The sequence below is a fragment of the Papio anubis genome, chromosome 13 (genome assembly GCF_008728515.1).
Source record: "Papio anubis isolate 15944 chromosome 13, Panubis1.0, whole genome shotgun sequence".
In the NCBI taxonomy this organism is placed as follows: Eukaryota; Metazoa; Chordata; class Mammalia; order Primates; family Cercopithecidae; genus Papio; species Papio anubis.
The window spans coordinates 19515972-19532721 of record NC_044988.1 but is presented as its reverse complement, the minus strand read 5'-3'; the positions used below and the strand labels follow the sequence as shown (position 1 = coordinate 19532721).

General features: G+C 39.0%; 1 protein-coding gene across 3 annotated transcripts in view; it reads right to left on the bottom strand.

Moving 5' to 3' along the window:
• GNAQ (G protein subunit alpha q) overlaps positions 1 to 16750 on the bottom strand; it is a 323595-nt gene that overhangs the window by 199720 nt on the left and 107125 nt on the right. For all 3 annotated transcript variants that reach the window (XM_031654133.1, XM_017949945.2, XM_017949946.2), the window contains exon 2: positions 6132 to 6316. In XM_031654133.1, the coding sequence (XP_031509993.1) occupies positions 6132 to 6316 (185 nt within the window). The remainder of the gene's footprint in view (positions 1 to 6131; positions 6317 to 16750) is intronic.

Sequence of the window (16750 nt, the reverse complement as noted above, 5' to 3'; positions counted from 1 at the left end):
GAATCTTGGGTGGGTGACAGAAGATTGGAAATGGTCAGAATTCATCCATTTCACAGATGAGTTCCCTGAGCCTGCCCTAGTTTCTAAGAGCCCCTTCAGCTTCTACTCCTTTCTCCCAGTGAGTCCATTTTCAGATAAATTCATTTTCTACTTAAGTTAGCCAGTGTTGGTTTCTGTTGCTTGCAAGCAGAGAACCTTAACTGATATAGCTCTTCAGAGGGGTAGATAAGAATATGTACTTATTAATTCTGCCTCTATTATGTATCTATTACATAGGCGGGAAATATTAAAATGAAATCAGCCTATTGGCATTTTGTAAGCTAAGAAAATTCACTCATGTTGAACAAAGTACTAATGTTTTATTCCTTGATCAAGGGCAACAATAAGTTAGCAAGTTCTCCAGAATCTTGGCTACATTTTTCTTCAGAAAAATGAAAAATGGCTTCTGGGACATTGGATTATTCAAGAAGTACAGAAAATTCAGAAAGTGCCAAATGTGTTTAACGAGGTACTTTCCTGTGACAAGTTCTTTCTCAGAATTGCTCAGAGAGGACAAAAGGCACTGTAGCAATACATCTTCTCATATCCCCTCCATGCTAGGCGAAAGGGAAACACAGGTGTCAGGCCTCAAAACGCCTGGCTATTTAGTCAGAGACAGCTGCAGCTGAGGTGCTAAATGAGCCCTGGTTATCAGGACTTTCAAGTCTAAAAGGTAAAACTGGTTTATGAAAAAAAAGGTGCAACCGTCCACTCAACATTCACCGAAGGTGAGGCTGAGTTCTCCTAGACAACTGTCTTAAAATTCACTACATGAAGAAGCATTGTATCAGATTCTTTTCTCTTCCCAGGACTGGCAAAGGGAGCAATGGCCTATCAATACTTTCAAATTGCCACAATACCACCCTTATTTCACAGTTTATAGAGATTATAAGCCAACTATCAAAGGATACTATGATCCGCTATCTGGAGTAATTCACTCAATAAACAAAAGCTTCTACAACATGTCTGGCATGTTATGGAGGAGATAAAGAATTATAAAGGAAGAAGCTTGCTTAGTGTAAGATAATTTTCAATCTGATTGAGAAAATAAGGTAAACAAATGTGAAATAACTAATAACAGGTAACACAGGAAGCACCCCAACTGCCAGGTGCAGACAGTAAAAAATCAGGGATTCCAAACCCTGAGATCCACTCCCTCAGCTGTAACTCAAGACAGTTCCTTAGCCATATAAACACAGGCACTTTATGTCTTTCCCTTTTTAATTAAGAGCTGATTTCAATACCAAAGCAAACATTCATCAGAAAAGCACATCGGTATAAAGAGGGTGGAAGGCGGTTGCGGGGAAGAAGAAAAATAACTATTGGGTACTAGACTTAGTACCTGGGTAACAAAATATTCTGTACAACAAACCCCCGTGACACAAGTTTACCTATTTAACAAACCTGCACATGTGCCCCTGAACCTAAAGTAAAAGTTTTCAAATAATAAACTTAAAAAAAAAAAGGAAGCCATAAAATAACAGGGATAAAAATTATTTCTTTTGGAAACTAAGAAATGACAGAGTTATCTCACAGTCAAATGCCCTGCACCTAATGGAGCCTTAAATATGGCTTTTGATTTGACTGAGTGACAAATACTTAATCCCTTTTTATCACTAGTTATCAATATTTGTGTTCAGGGAAAATGCAAAATAATATTTAGGAATAAAAAAGCCCTAGTTCACAGACTATTCAGAAGTCCTAAGACGTATGTCTTCTCTCACCTGGGCTGAGTCCAAGCAGCTCACCTATAAACAGTGCTTGTTTGGCAAAAAAAAAAAAAAAAGTACAAGAATAGGACAACTGATACACACTCGGGGAAGAATTCATATTTCTTTTGGTAAAGTGTGCAATTACAAGCTCCTTACTAATTCTGCAATCTGTTGACAAAGGGCATGCAATGTCACACCATTTTGTCCAGAGACTGTGGATTGGACTCCCCCTGACCACAGCATCCTCCGGCCAGCTAACCAGGCAGGACTATCGGTTCAAGCAATAACAAGGAAGCAGCAGCAAATGAAACCTCAGTCACTCTGGGGTGGCATTCCTGAAGTCGAACCAATTTCACAGCAAACAAAACTGAACACTTCCCCAGTTCAAAAGACCTCATATAACGTATAGGCCATGCTTTGCTTTATAAAATACAGGAGGTCAAAAGCCAAGTACAAAGTTATGCTGGACAATGTTAGAAAGTATCTTCATTTATGCTACTATAGATTATGGCCAACATGATGGTGGGTGCAGAGAAGCTTTACTAAAAAAATCAAATGGTTGTTTTAAAGCCAAATTTCCAAAATAGTTATTTATTTTATATCTTTAGTGTCACAATAATATAAATCAGAATGTGATACCTCCATGTAACTGTTAATCAAATATACACCAAATTCCTTAGACTATTTATAAATTATAATATACCTTTGTAACCAGAAATTTCTACAGGAAATTCTAACCAAAACATAAAATATTATTATTAAGATAATAAACACAGAAAATAAAAGCCAAATTTAGCCCAGATGCAAAATTGTTCATGAAACATCCTAAACCATTTTCTAGTCCTCCTCTACAAGAATTCCACTCAAGCTAAATTGGCAGATATCTACATCACATGCAAATCCCTTCTGATCATTTACTATAGCCATTCCTTCTCCCCAATGTGCCCCTCCCTCAGATCTGCCCTTCTCCCTTTCTGGATTGTAAATTTCTGTCCAGCCCTGATGGAACTTTTCTGCATCCCTGACAGTATACAGCATTTATTCCCTTATGCATAGAGATGTCAAGAGTTATTTGTTGATTTGAATAATCATTTCGACAACTTTGGGGCAGACGAGGAGACTCTCAATTGTTAAGCTCACAAATAATTTTTTTTTTTTTTTTTGAGATGGAGTCTTGCTCTATTGCCCAGGCTGCAGTGTAGTGGCATCATCTCAGCTCACTGCAACCTCCGCCTCCAGGGTTCAAGCAATTCTCCTGCCTCAGCCTCCCAAGCAGCTGGGATTACAGGCATGTGCCAAAATGCCTGGCTAATTTTTGTACTTTTAGTAGAGACGGGGTTACCATGTTAGCCAGGCTGGTCTCAAACTCCTGACCTCAGGTGATCCGCCCGCCTTAGCCTCCAAAAGTGCTAGGATTACAGGCGTGAGTCACCATACCTGGCCACAAATAATTTACCTATTCAAAAAGAAGTATTTTTTGAGCACCTACTATGTACAAGATATAATGCCAGGGACAATGAAGAATGCAAAGATGGAACTGATGAAGACTGACTTTCAAGGAGCTCAGAATCTAGTGATGAAAATAAGATCAACACGCAAGCCACCATAATCAATACAAGCTAGGCAATTACAAACACTTCACTATGGATATGCTAAAGAAGGGTAGGATTACTTAGCACTATGAGGGGTTGGCAGGTGATTACAGAACTCTAGGAAGAAGAGGTCGCTATGCTGCACAGGAAGGAGTAGACATGATGTCCTTAACAAGCATAAACAAAGGCAACGAGTGGGCAGAGTTCAGAAAGTTAATGGATGAAGCAAGGGGAGAGTGACACTTTAGAACATGTATATGATATAGAGAAAAAGAAACACACGTAAAAGTCATTTGTATCATGAATGAAAGGGGGTTAAACATGGGAAATTGGGAGGTCATCACACACTAAAGTCATGATATGTAGGAGGATTTATGAGGATAATTATGGTATCCGAGGAAAACTCATATATTGTAACTTTTTATGATGTCAATTTATAACCGAATAGTATTCAACACAGTAATGTCTACTCAATGAGAACTGACATGAGGCCGGGCGCGGTGGCTCATGCCTGCAATCCCAACACTTTGGGAGGCCGAGGCGGGCAGATCACGAGGTCAAGAGATCAAGACCATCCTGGTCAACATGGTGAAACCCCGTTTCTACTAAAAATACAAAAATTAGCTGGGTGTGGTGGTGCGTGCCTGTAGTCCCAGCTACTTGGGAAGCTGAGGCAGGAGAATCACTTGAACCTGAGAGGCGGAGGTTGCAGTGAGCTGAGATCGCGCCACTGAACTCCAGCCTGATGACAGAGCAAGCCTCCGTCTCAAAAAAAAAAAAAAAAAATTTGACATGAAAAGTTCAAATAACACACAGTGTTAAATATTCTTCAATGTGTTACATGAATAAGGCATAAATTCCACCCCATCTTTAACATCTACATGACTGTATAATAAATGATCTTCATATGAAAATCTACCAACAGGGCAAGGTCCTGAAGGATTCTTCTGGAACATCTAAGAAATAAGATTTTGGGGGATAAAATTCAGGGAGATTATATTTTAGTGTGTAAATTGGCACTATGGTATGTATATATAAAAAACAATAGCACACATATGGTAAGTCAGGCAGAATTCATAAGATCATCGTATTACCAACTGACTGTAAACTGGAAAACTCACTGGTATTAAAAAAATAAACAACAAACAAAATAAACACAATTACAACTACAAGGAAACAAGCATGCTAACGATTTCAAAAACCACTGAGATTTCTTGGGGCAGGGAGAACCCTGATTCTCTCAAATTCAGACTACTTAGATGTATCCATGCAGCTTACTCTGGCTCAATTACCATGTTCCTGGGCTCAAAAACTTGCCCAGTTCTTTTTCACTCTTGAAAATAAAAGCAGGAGGAATTATTTGTGGTAGGTCTCTTTGCTATTTGTGGAAAGATTCCTGTTGCCACTGGAAAACCAGGTATGAAAGTATCAGTTAGGTAAGAAACCAGTGTTAATTTCACGGAACCATCTACGAAAAACAAATGCCTGATTTTCAGATGATTTGGTATTTTATTATAGAAGCCTTTGGATGATAACAGAGGCAAAGGTATACAGAATTGCCTTATTTTAGCTGTGGGTTCGTTTTGTGAGTTAAATCTATGAGTCCCACTGGACATCCCAACTTCTTGCTATTGCCTACTGATCTTGGTACATGGAAACATCCTTCACAGATTTATCAAAAGTACTGAGAGAATGAAAATTTCTTATTGAAGGCTCTAAAATAATTACAGGTATAAATGCAGGGTTTTATCAACAAAAGGCAAGGCTTACGTACAGGATCAGCATACCTAAAATCCCTGAGCAGCAAAGACTGCACCCTATAGGGGATGTATTGATTAACAGGAAGGCAACAAAGACTTTTGAAGACAACAAAGACATTTCTAACAAATTCCAAATAGATATCCCTTCCCTCGGGCTGGGGACCTCAGCACAGACAGTCACACCCTGGGTGCAGGTCCAGGTCCTGCCTACGAGCTTTATGCAGGACAACTGCAGCATAAATTCAAACATGGGCAACTCTCAGATATACCAATCTTGTTTGGTATTACATCTCTTTAATATTTAGAGGATGAGCAATTATAGCATTTATTTTCATGTTGGGGAGAAGGGGGATGGTATTTTACTTCAACCAAGAAATAATGCTAGAGGATACTGGAAGTGTGCTTATTTTCTAAAAAGCTAAACTTTGAGGGGTTTTTCCCCCAATCCTTTTTCAAGTGGTTTTAGAAGTTTCTGTTACTTTAACACAATGGCAGGGAAATGTGTTGGAAAGGTTATTGGAAGTGATCGATGGGCCTATTTTGAAATCAAATGAAGCCTGTGGTACTACTGAAAGAAAATCACAAAATTCAAAATTAAACCAGACTGAATGGTTTTAAGCTGTTTTCATTCTTTTTTCAATTTGTTAAAAAGCAAGGCCACCACCACTTCTTTGAAATCCCTGACTTTGGCCAATTTATGATACTTAACAAACTGTCTCCTTAACATAATGTGCTTCCCCAAATTTTAAACCTGAAAATATTTATTGCTGAACATCCAAATATGCCTTTCATTGATATCACTAAAAATAAAAATCTGTTTTTTACAGGTGTAACTCTAGAGGTTTAAGAAAAAGACATTTATCAAAAACTTATTATCTATTAAAAGTCTCATTTATGATGGGATGGAAAATGTATATTTCCAAATCCCCCTATGCACTCCAGACATGTGAAGACGCTACTCGTGTTGTCACACTATTGTGAACACCTGGACCATTCAGCCGACTGCTCCGATGAAGAGTCGCACCTACCTTATTGTGCTCATACTTGTACGGGATCTTGAGTGTGTCCATGGCTCTGATCATGGCCTGCATGGCCGTGAAGATGTTCTGATACACCAGCTTGGTGAAGCCCCTTTTATCTTCATCAGAGTATCCTGACCCATGGATGATTCTCATCTGCTTGATAAACGTACTCTTGCCACTCTCTCCTGTCCCTGAAAGAGGAACAACAGCAGCTCATCAGACCACAGCGCCATCTCAGTCTCTCAGATAACTAAACCAAATACCATGCCTTGGATTTAGCATCCCCAGATGGCCTGCTGAGAGGAGCAATTCTAGAATTGGAAACGCTACCTATGGTGAACATTCAGCAAAATTAGAGGGAGAGAGTATATTTCAAAGGCAGATGACCTCCAACAACAACAACAAAAAACCCAAACCTGTCACCTCTTTGGAAACCACTCAGCACTGAATTTTGATAGTCATTTGTAACCATGTATCTTGCAAGAAACAATGACAACAGCATCTTTTGAACGTGGTAAAACCTGATAAAGCTCTGTTCCCTGGAGAATATCTGAAACGCTTCCAGGACACTGGGTTGATTAGCCAGGATTTGAATCTGGAAATGACAGCGCACTTACACAAAAGGTATTCAGACAGAGATAAGAAAAAAAAGGCCTAAAAATTTCTAGACACGTTCCCTATTTTGTTTTAATTTTTTTAGACACAGGGTCTTGCTCTGGAAGGCAGTGGTGTGATCATAGCTTACTGCAGCCTTGAACTCCTAAGATAAAGAAATCGCATCTCAGTCTCTTGATCCTCCCACCTCAGCCTCCCAAGTAGCTGGAACTACAAGCATGCACTACCATGCCCAGCTAATTTTTTTTTTTTTTTTTTTTTTAAATTTCTGTAGAGACAGGTTCTCACTAGGTTGACTGGGCTGGCTGTGAACTCCTAGCCTCAAGGGGTGCACCAGCCTTGCCTCCCAACACCCAGCCCATTTTCTCCAATATTAAAATGAGGCATAAGAACACAGTATCCTGGTAAGGCAAGAAGAAGAATCATTTTTCTAGATACCACATATCCCCCGAATTTATTTCTGGTAGGGGGCTGGTTGACTGAGTCATTCCAAGGAATCACCTAATTCAGGGAAGCAACGGTGGTTCTTCTTCCCTCTCCCCATTCTTGACTAGTAACATTATATAGAAATTTATTGTGATTAGCTTTTTTTCCTTCTTTTTATTGTGATTAGCTTTTTTTCTTTCTGTGCTATCTCCTTTTTCACATCTTCAATATTACTTTTCTGTTACCATAAGCCTGAAGGTAATCCCTAACAGAGCTATGCATGTCGCTGGGAAGAAGACAAGACAGAAAAATGGGATCACTTCACAAATATGACAGCATATTGCTTCTACAATGAATCCAAATCTAAAAACTTCATTTTTCTAAATGTAAGTGGTCATTTTCATGTGTCCTTTCTCAGGGCCTGTTTCTCACTCCCTCTCAAATTTCCTTGAGATCTCCAAAACAGTAACTGTCTTTATCTTACCCCAAAAATATGAAGAAAATAAAAGTGCCAACTTGGATATTAAAGACGGAATAACAGAATGAAACACAGAATGGCCATTATCACCAGGGTCCTTAATGCCATTTCCTCACTACAAAGCTGAGAAAAACAAAGAAAGAAAGGGAAGGAAAGGAAGAGAGAGAGAAAGGAAGGAAAGAAGGAAGAAAGAGAAGGAAGGAAGGAGGGAGAAAAAAAATAAAAGCTAGTAATACGCCATCTGTCCTAAATTCATTTTGTTTTTCTGATGGTTGGATTTCATTACTATCTTTATAAACAATCACAAAATTTCAATTAAGTATTACAGTTTTCATAGAAGCCTCTTAAATGACTGCAGATGTCTTGGTAAATACATAGCCCTCACACAGTTACAATGAAAGGTATTTCTAGCCATAGAGTCCTGCAGTGGCTGATTCCTTTATAATAATTTCCCTATTACTTTTAGTAAAATGATCTGGAACTCGTAGAAATATAAACTAACAGCTGTAATGTGAATGCTATCACCCCAATTTAACAGGATTAATTCAGAAAGTTTAAAATGAGTATTTTATAATTCCAACCACGAATAGTGGACAAAAGCATAAAGTGGCTGAAACCTACCATCTCTCTAATAGAAATGAAGCTACAAAATTGTTTCTCATTATCAACCAATGATTTGCAGAAACTAGTATATTTACTCTCCCATAGATTGCTTCTTTATTATCACGATCCCACAGCCAAAGGCTTGCTCTGAGGGCCTAAGTGTAAACAACCATTAATTCACAATAAAAACAGAAGAAATCCTGATTTGTGAGGTTAATATCAGGCAACAGGACCTTTTTTCTCCTGGTCACCTGCATATACTTGTAACTACCCTACCCCCACAAAAAAAGAGAAAGTATCACATGAAGTATAAGCACACTGGTATGTGTTTAATTGAAATCACTTTGGGCAAGAGCAGTCAACATTTGGCACTTCTTTGGATCCAGTCACCAAGTCCCTGGGCACTGTCCACACACTGGATATCACAGTAGACTCCAAGTAGGGGCCAAACATGTGACTGATAAGTGAATTAGGAGAAATTAAAAGAAAAGAAAAGAAAAAACAATCAATCAACCCCAAGATATTTTCCTGTTGCCAGAAACACACCCAGGGATCCTTTCTCCACCATCTCATCTTGCTGGGTACCCCCAGGAGGCTGACCAATAGGGATTTCAACAGCTTTGTTATACTCTGCCTTCTGCTTGGGTTTAGCCAACAGGAAACCAGAGAGCAGGAGAAAAAGGAAAGGGCATTTATTCTCCTAGCTTCCTCTCTGCAGTAAGCACAGGTGTGCTATGTTGACTTCAAGAGGTTCCAGCTCCTGCTAGGTGGCCCTCTCCATACTGCTGCTCTCTCTGGGTTCCAACAACTGCTGCCTTGTCCAGCTATTGCTTGGCCCCAGGTAACTGCACCAGCTCATACAAGTTACTTACACCTACTCCACTCCTCAATCCCCACACTGGAGTGTGCCATCCGCTTCCTTCTGGAACTCTGACTAGTACAAATACCAATCAGATGAAGGACAAGGAATACAAGGGAATGGAGGGCATCCTCTCTTTCTCCTCTGTCCTGTTCTCTATAAATCTTTTATTTACAAAGTGTTTTCTATTCAGTAACTCATTCTCATGACCCACTTCTGGAAGCCAATCATGATAAAGAAACAGGGCTGGGCATGATTTTCACAACTATTCTAAATCCAGGATAATTCACTTCTATTGCCCACAATTTAAAAATATCTCATCCGGGCTTTGACTAAACCCATTTTTTTCTCCCTTTAAGCTAATTTCGAATTTCTGAATATTATTTCAATTAAAGGAACCCATTTTGAATCTTGGTGCCATCTTCCAATTGACCAGCCCTAAGTTCCAGGTAAATTTCACTCAAGAACTTAATGTTTACACTTTGATTTTATTATACAAATGTTGTGAATTCAAAGTGAAGGCAAACCTTCGCGGAAGACAAATCTGCATGATGCACATATTGTAGGTAGAGTAATACAAGTAGGAAATTAAGGTATTATTTGGCACTAGAACAGAATTCAGCCAAAAAGCACAGTCATACATTGGTATCCACGAGGGATTGGTTTCAGAATTCCCCTCTTTGGACACCAAAACCCAAGGGTGCTCAAGTCCCTGATATAAAACGGTATAATATTTGCATATAACCTATACACATCCCCCATATACTTTAAAATATCTCTAAATTGTAATACCTAATACAATGTAAATGCTATGTAAATAGCTGTCATACTGTATTGTCATTTGTATTATTTTTACTGTTGTATTGTTTTTACGGTTTTTATACAATATTTTCTATCCAACATTGGTTGAATCCATGGATATGGAACCCGCAAATAGGGAAGGCCAAATGCATATGGACTAAAACATCAACAAAGAAAAAAACTCAGCTTCTTTGTTCCATACAGTTATATGACAGATAAATGAATTATTCTTAACAAATGTATAAGCCAAATTTCATGTGTCATTCTCCTATTTTTATAGAATTATACAATACTCTGAGTTTGAAATGGACATTTTAACAATCTAGTCCTGATTAGTATGAAAAATTTTGGTATAATAAAAAAACAGCTGTTCCCAAATTACATAAAATTATGTTGTTTCCTAAGGCCACATGAAAAGGAAAAGTATAAGAGACTTCACAATTCTCTATCTCTGAATGAAAAAAAGCAGACTTTTCTACTAGTAGATTATTTCAAGAATGCAGTGATGACTAACGTCTTTTCACAGCATAGGGCAATGAAAAGCACAAATAACTCTGACCAATCTAAAGAAATATGACTCTGTTTCCAAGACCACTGGTACTATAAAATCTAGCAACAAGCCCTTACATAAAATGTCTGGCGGAGGGATAAGGATCTCATTTTTGCTAGTTTAAATATATCCCCAATCAAGTTATTTAATAACTTTAACAAGCAAATGAACACACACAAGGGTGTGAGTCCCAGGAAAAACCCTGCTCTTTCTTTCAATGGTCTATATAAATATGACTTGAAAATATCCCCATAAAAGTTATTTGTACCTTCAGGCAAGTACTCTGCCTTTCCTTATCCCAGCTCATCTAAATACCCAGAAATGAGATTACCCAGAAATAAGACTATTTAAGAACCATGCTATGAAAAAGGCCACTTCATCCAGTGTGCATAATTGGCTGTAAGGAATACTAATTTTTCTTCCCTACTCGCTAGATCAGGATAAAGCACAGATAGCAATCCCCAGTTCATTTCATATCTCCTTCCATCAGAACAAACATCAAACACAAACTCAATATACTGTGATAGTGTATCACTTTGTAAACTGTTAGAATACATCACATCAGGGCCAGGCGCGGTGGCTCATGCCTGTATTCCCAGCACTTTGGGAGGCCGAGACGGGTGGATCACGAGGTCAAGAGATCGAGACTATCCTGGCTAACACGGTGAAACCCCGTCTCTACTAAAAATACAAAAATTAGCCGGGCACGGTGGCAGGCGCCTGTATTTCCAGCTACACGGGAGGCTGAGGTAGGAGAATGGCGTGAACCCGGGAGGCGGAGCTTTCAGTGAGTGGAGATTGTGCCACTGCACTCCAGCCTGGGCGACAGAGCAACACTCCTTCTCAAAAAAAAAAAAAAAAAGAATACATCACATTAGGCACACACCCTCTCACACAATCTGATGCTTCCATTTTAGGCCTTTTTTTAATCCCCCCAAGATCTTTTCAACACAACAGGATTCCCACGTACAAGTTCTGCCACAAATCTGTATTTACTCTATGTGTCTGATTCACATAAACCATATATATGTTAACACTGATAATTTTGCCTATTTGCATGATGTAGTCTGCAAATAGTTGTCAAAAATGACCATTTTAAATCCAATTACATGTTACCTTCTTAACGTTAATAAATTAGCATTTATTGTTGAAAGCACGGACTTACTGGTTCTTTCTCTCACTTGAACTGGCTTCAAGCTTGGGCTATTATGTTATCAAAAGAGCTGCCAAGGCCAAACCACATATGCAGAAGCATTGCTCAATGCTTAAAAAATGTCAGTTATTACTGCCACTGCTCTGAAGGATGTTGGTGCCCATTTCCATACAAGGGCCCTGAAAACAATCACTGAATACTACCAGGAACTTCAAGGGTCTACATGGTTCATCATCTTTATTCTGAAGGAAATAAAAAGGGGGGTGGGGGCAGAAAACACACCTTACCAGGGCCTCTCACAGACTGAGGGAAGCCTGTACCACTTCTACTTTTTTTTCCAAGGGTCTCTGTTATGCCAAAAGAGTTACCAAAACGGTGGCATTTAAAGTTGTACAATGAATGTATTTATTTCACACTGCCAGGGCCTTTCATGACTGTATCTGGATATATTGTCAAACTATCAGAAGGTTAATCTGAAGACCTTAATGAATTGGAAGCTCAGGACAAATGTCCCCGCCCCACTCTCTTCACTGGCCAGTACCCAGATAAACAACAGCCAAGAACAAAACCCAAGACTCACAGAGCTGAATTACAGAGTAACTGTACTTCAGGTCCACTGGTTTAAGCTAACAGTTTGAAACATGAAATCTCAGCACCACCTCATCTGAACTTGGGCTACTTTCACATACACTCGGAAAAAGCAGAACTAGAAATTTCAAGGAGAAATTTTCTACCAATAAGCACATCATCAATCCACATCTGCAAAGATAAAAGTATTCAATAGCACTGAGTCAAAACTCAATCCATGTGTTGTCCACATTCCAGGCTATATCTCCTTTAAAATATCTGTATTCTGTTTTCTGCACATTTTCCTCCACTTAGATTAAAAACCTGCATTTGAAACACAGCAGCTCTAAGACTAAAGTCGCCATAACTTCCCATCTTTTAATGACTGCCTGTTGAGGGCAAGAGTTGAGTACAGTTAACCATTTGTCCCCAGCATGGTCTTGCAGAAGATCCGAGACAATTTCTAAAATGTAACACAGAACAGAACTGAATTTAGTATAACCAACTACAAGTGGAAACTGGACATTAATTTAGTAGTAACCAGGACTATTAATAATAACTAATCCAGTTAAGTTGTTTTAAAGGAAAAGATAGGCAAAACACATTGAAAATTCATTTACTGAATGTATTAGAAGGTCACGTAGTCCTGGACTTCTCAGTGTGGTACAATCCTCCCAGAAGAGTCACCTGATCATCCAAGGTTACTCAAAGGTATGAGAGCATTTTCTTGGAGTGCCCGTAGTAACCATTTGTGTATTAAAAACTAACATCAGTTGATTGCAGAACTTCCTGAATATACTAAAAAACATAAATTTGTACATTTAAAATGGTAAATTTTAGGCCCGGCGCATTAGCTCACGCCTGTAATCCCAGTACTTTGGGAGGCTGAGGTGGGCGGATCACTTGAGGTCAGGAGTTCAAGACCAGCCTGGCCCACATGGTGAAACCCCGTCTCTACTAAAAATATAAAAATTAGCCAGACGTGGTGAGGAGCCTATAATCTCAGCCACTCGGGAGGTTGAGGCAGGAGAATCGCTTGAACCAGGGAGGTGGACGTTGCAGTGAGCTGAGATCGCACCACTGCACTTCATCCTGGGTAAGAGTGAGACTCTGTCTCTAATAAATAAAAATAAAATGGTAAATTATGGTATATACATATCTCAAGTTTTAAATTTTTTAAAACTAGCATCAGTATAATTTGGAGAACAGGAAGATTACATGAATTTTCATGCTAAAACTTGTTCAGCAAGTTACTTTGAGCCAATCTGCTCAACTTATTCCCATTCTTTCCCCCTAAGAGTACATGTTCACTTGCTCTGCCTCTGGATGTATTTTGGACAAAAGGTTTGAGAAGCCCTGAACCCACTGATTTTATAAAGGAGGGAACTGACTCATTCACAGATTCTGCTGGTTGACAGCTAATGAGGGAGAAGATAAGACTGGAACCTAGCAAGGTCTCTTATCTGTCCAGAGCTCCTCATCTTGTGTCCTCATACACTAAACATTTTTCCTATTAATAAAACTTACAAGTATTTGTTATAGAATATTATTTTAAAATTTGAACATTTTGATGTATTTCTTTCCAGTCTTTTTTTTTTTCTAGGTAAATGTACTTATTCCTGTTCTAGTTCTAAAATAAAACTGCAACAGGCTGGGCGTGGTGGCTCATGCCTATAATCCCAGCACTGAGAGACGCCGAGGCAGGTGGAACATTTGAGGTCAGGTGTTCAAGACCAGCCTGGGCAACATAGTGAAACCCTGTCTTTACTAAAAATACAAAAAAAAAATTAGCCCGGTGTGGTGATGTGCCCCTGTAGTCTCTTTGGGAGGCTGAGGTGGGAGAATCGCTTGAACCCAAGCAGCAAAAGCTGCAGTGAGCAGAGATCGCGTCACTGCACTCCAACCTGGGTGACAAAGCAAGACCCTGTTACAAAAAAACATTTTTTTTTTAAACCTGCAACAGTACTTTGTTATTTTTCACTTAACATACTGTGACAATTATTCTCTGATACTAATTATTCTTCAGAAATGGTTAATAATTATCTGAAAAAAAAATCATAAAGATGTGTGATAATTTAAAAATTACCCCGTCATAACACATTTTGAGCGTTTCTAATTTTTTGCTTTTGTGAATAATGCTCTGGTAAACATCCCTAAACAAAAATCTCTGCCTCAATCTCTACTTCCTTAGGAGAGTATCATAGAAATGTATTAGCCCAAGGATGTAATCTTTGTGAAGGATCTGGCAGTCCTGTAACTGTACCAGCTGACACAAGCACAGACCCATCCCCCATCCCACTTTTGAAAATACTGTATTTTTTAACTCCTACAAATCTGAGAGACAGAACTAAATTTAATTTACATCTTTACTTTTGAGAAGAAACATGCTTCATACTTTTCTTGTTCATTTTTATTTCTTCTATGAACTTGCCCTTTTCATTTCAGGACTTGCTGTTTTTCCTATTCGTTTTTTAAAACAATGTAGTTTTTAAACACAAAATTAATGCTCATTTACAAATATTTCCCCAATTTGTCATTTTATTTTCATTGTTGACAAAACTGATGCATAAATTTGCACTATGAAAGAAATGATTATAGTCATTCATCTAAGCTTTCCTTTAGTGATTTCTTTCATTTATGTCTTAAAAAGGGCTCAAACATATATATTCTATTCTAGCTTTCAAGGTTTTACCTTTTACAATTAACTAACAAAATAAAAACACATATTTTGATGTGTGGTATGCAGTGATTTTTTTTTACTAAAAAGCTTTTTCTCAAAGTCATTATATACTTTAAGGTCACATGGTCTCAGGAGTGTCTGGCCTCAACAGGAATTTTTTTTCATATCCTCTAATGTGCTTCTAAATGGAGATCAAAAAAATATATGAAGCATATTGAGTATCCCAAAGCAGCAGTCCCAACCCCCAGGGCCACAGATCAGCACCAGTCACCAGCCTGTTAGGAACCGGGCCGCACAGCAAGTGAGCGGCAGGAAAGTGAGCACTACTGCCTGAGCTATGCCTCCTGTGCATTAGATTCTCATAGGAGCACAAACCCTACTGTGAACTGTGCATGCGAAGGATCTAGGTTACACGTTCCTTATGAGAATTTAATGCCTGATGATTTGAGGTGGAACAGTTTCATTCCGAAACCAACCCCCGAGCCCGACCCCCATCCCTAGAAAAATTGCCCACAAAACTGGTCTCTGGTACCAAAATGATAGGGGACCACTGTCCTACAAGCATCTCAATGACATTCATTCTGTTCCCTCCTTCTCTTCCTTACACAACCAGCAGGTCCGCATTTCCATCCCTAAGCATTAGATTTTTGCTCACTGCCAATTTATTTAAAGAACTCTGGCCGGGCGCGGTGGCTCACGCCTGTAATGCCAGCACTTGGGGAGACTGAGGCGGGCAGATCATGAGGTCAGGAGATCGAGACCATCCTGGCTAACACAGTGAAACCCCGTCGTTTCTACTAAAAATACAAAAAGTTAGCCAGGCATGGTGGCAGGCACCTGTGGGCCCAGCTACTCGGGAGGCTGAGGCAGGAGAACGGCGTGAGCCCAGGAGGCGGAGTGTGCAGTGAGCTGAGATCGCGCCACTGCACTCCAGCATGGGTGACAGAGCGAGACTCCAACACACACACACAAAAAAAGAACTCTCAAGAACAGTAGTGAAAATATTCCAGGATGTTAAATACTCTCTTCCACTTTATACATCTATTCCTACTTACATGTTACGCATACGCTACCTACTCCAGTTCCTCCTCTTAATAGCCCTGTGGACTTGGGTAAATTACCTGTCCTCTCTAAGCCTGTTTCCTTGTCTGCAAATACCATCACCTAGTTCACAGCTCTGCTCTAAGTTTTCAATTAGTTAATCCAAGTAAAGCAGTGCCTGGTAGGAAATAGATAATAAATGTTAGCTATAATTTACAATGCAAGGTCAAGTGCAAAAATGAGAGAATAGTCTGATAAAAGGCTATAGGGCAGGGTTAGGTGGAGGGACAACAAAACCTCAGTCGTCGAGAGAAATAATATTTTAATGTAATTTTTTAAAAGTCAAAATTAATACCCCAAATCCACAAAGAACAAAATAAAGACAGGATCATTAACAGTACTATGCTGCACCATATTGGCAACTGAGAAGCTGCCTTTGGTTTTGATCCAGTGGCAAGTGCTTTTATTCACCTTATCTAGTCTCAGCCCTGACTCAAATTCTCCATTCTCAAAATAACTGAGATAACCATCACCAGCATTTCAGTATTTACATTCACAGTGTTTGGAGATTTTTTAGCTTGTTTATTCTTAATTTTGTTGGATATAGACTGCATATCAGACATTCTTCCAGTATCAAGGATACAGGACAGACACAGTCATTACTGTCACAAAGGTAACACGCAAGTGTGAGCAGATGATTCACTGATAGATGAATAATAAAGTATCTAATGGAGATGGCTGCTATGCATTAAAGAATTAAACGACAATGAAATACAGACTGATCTGACTGCCGCTTTGAGAGACCGTCTTAAGAAGGTACATTAAAGCTAATAATCAAGAACCAGCAACAAG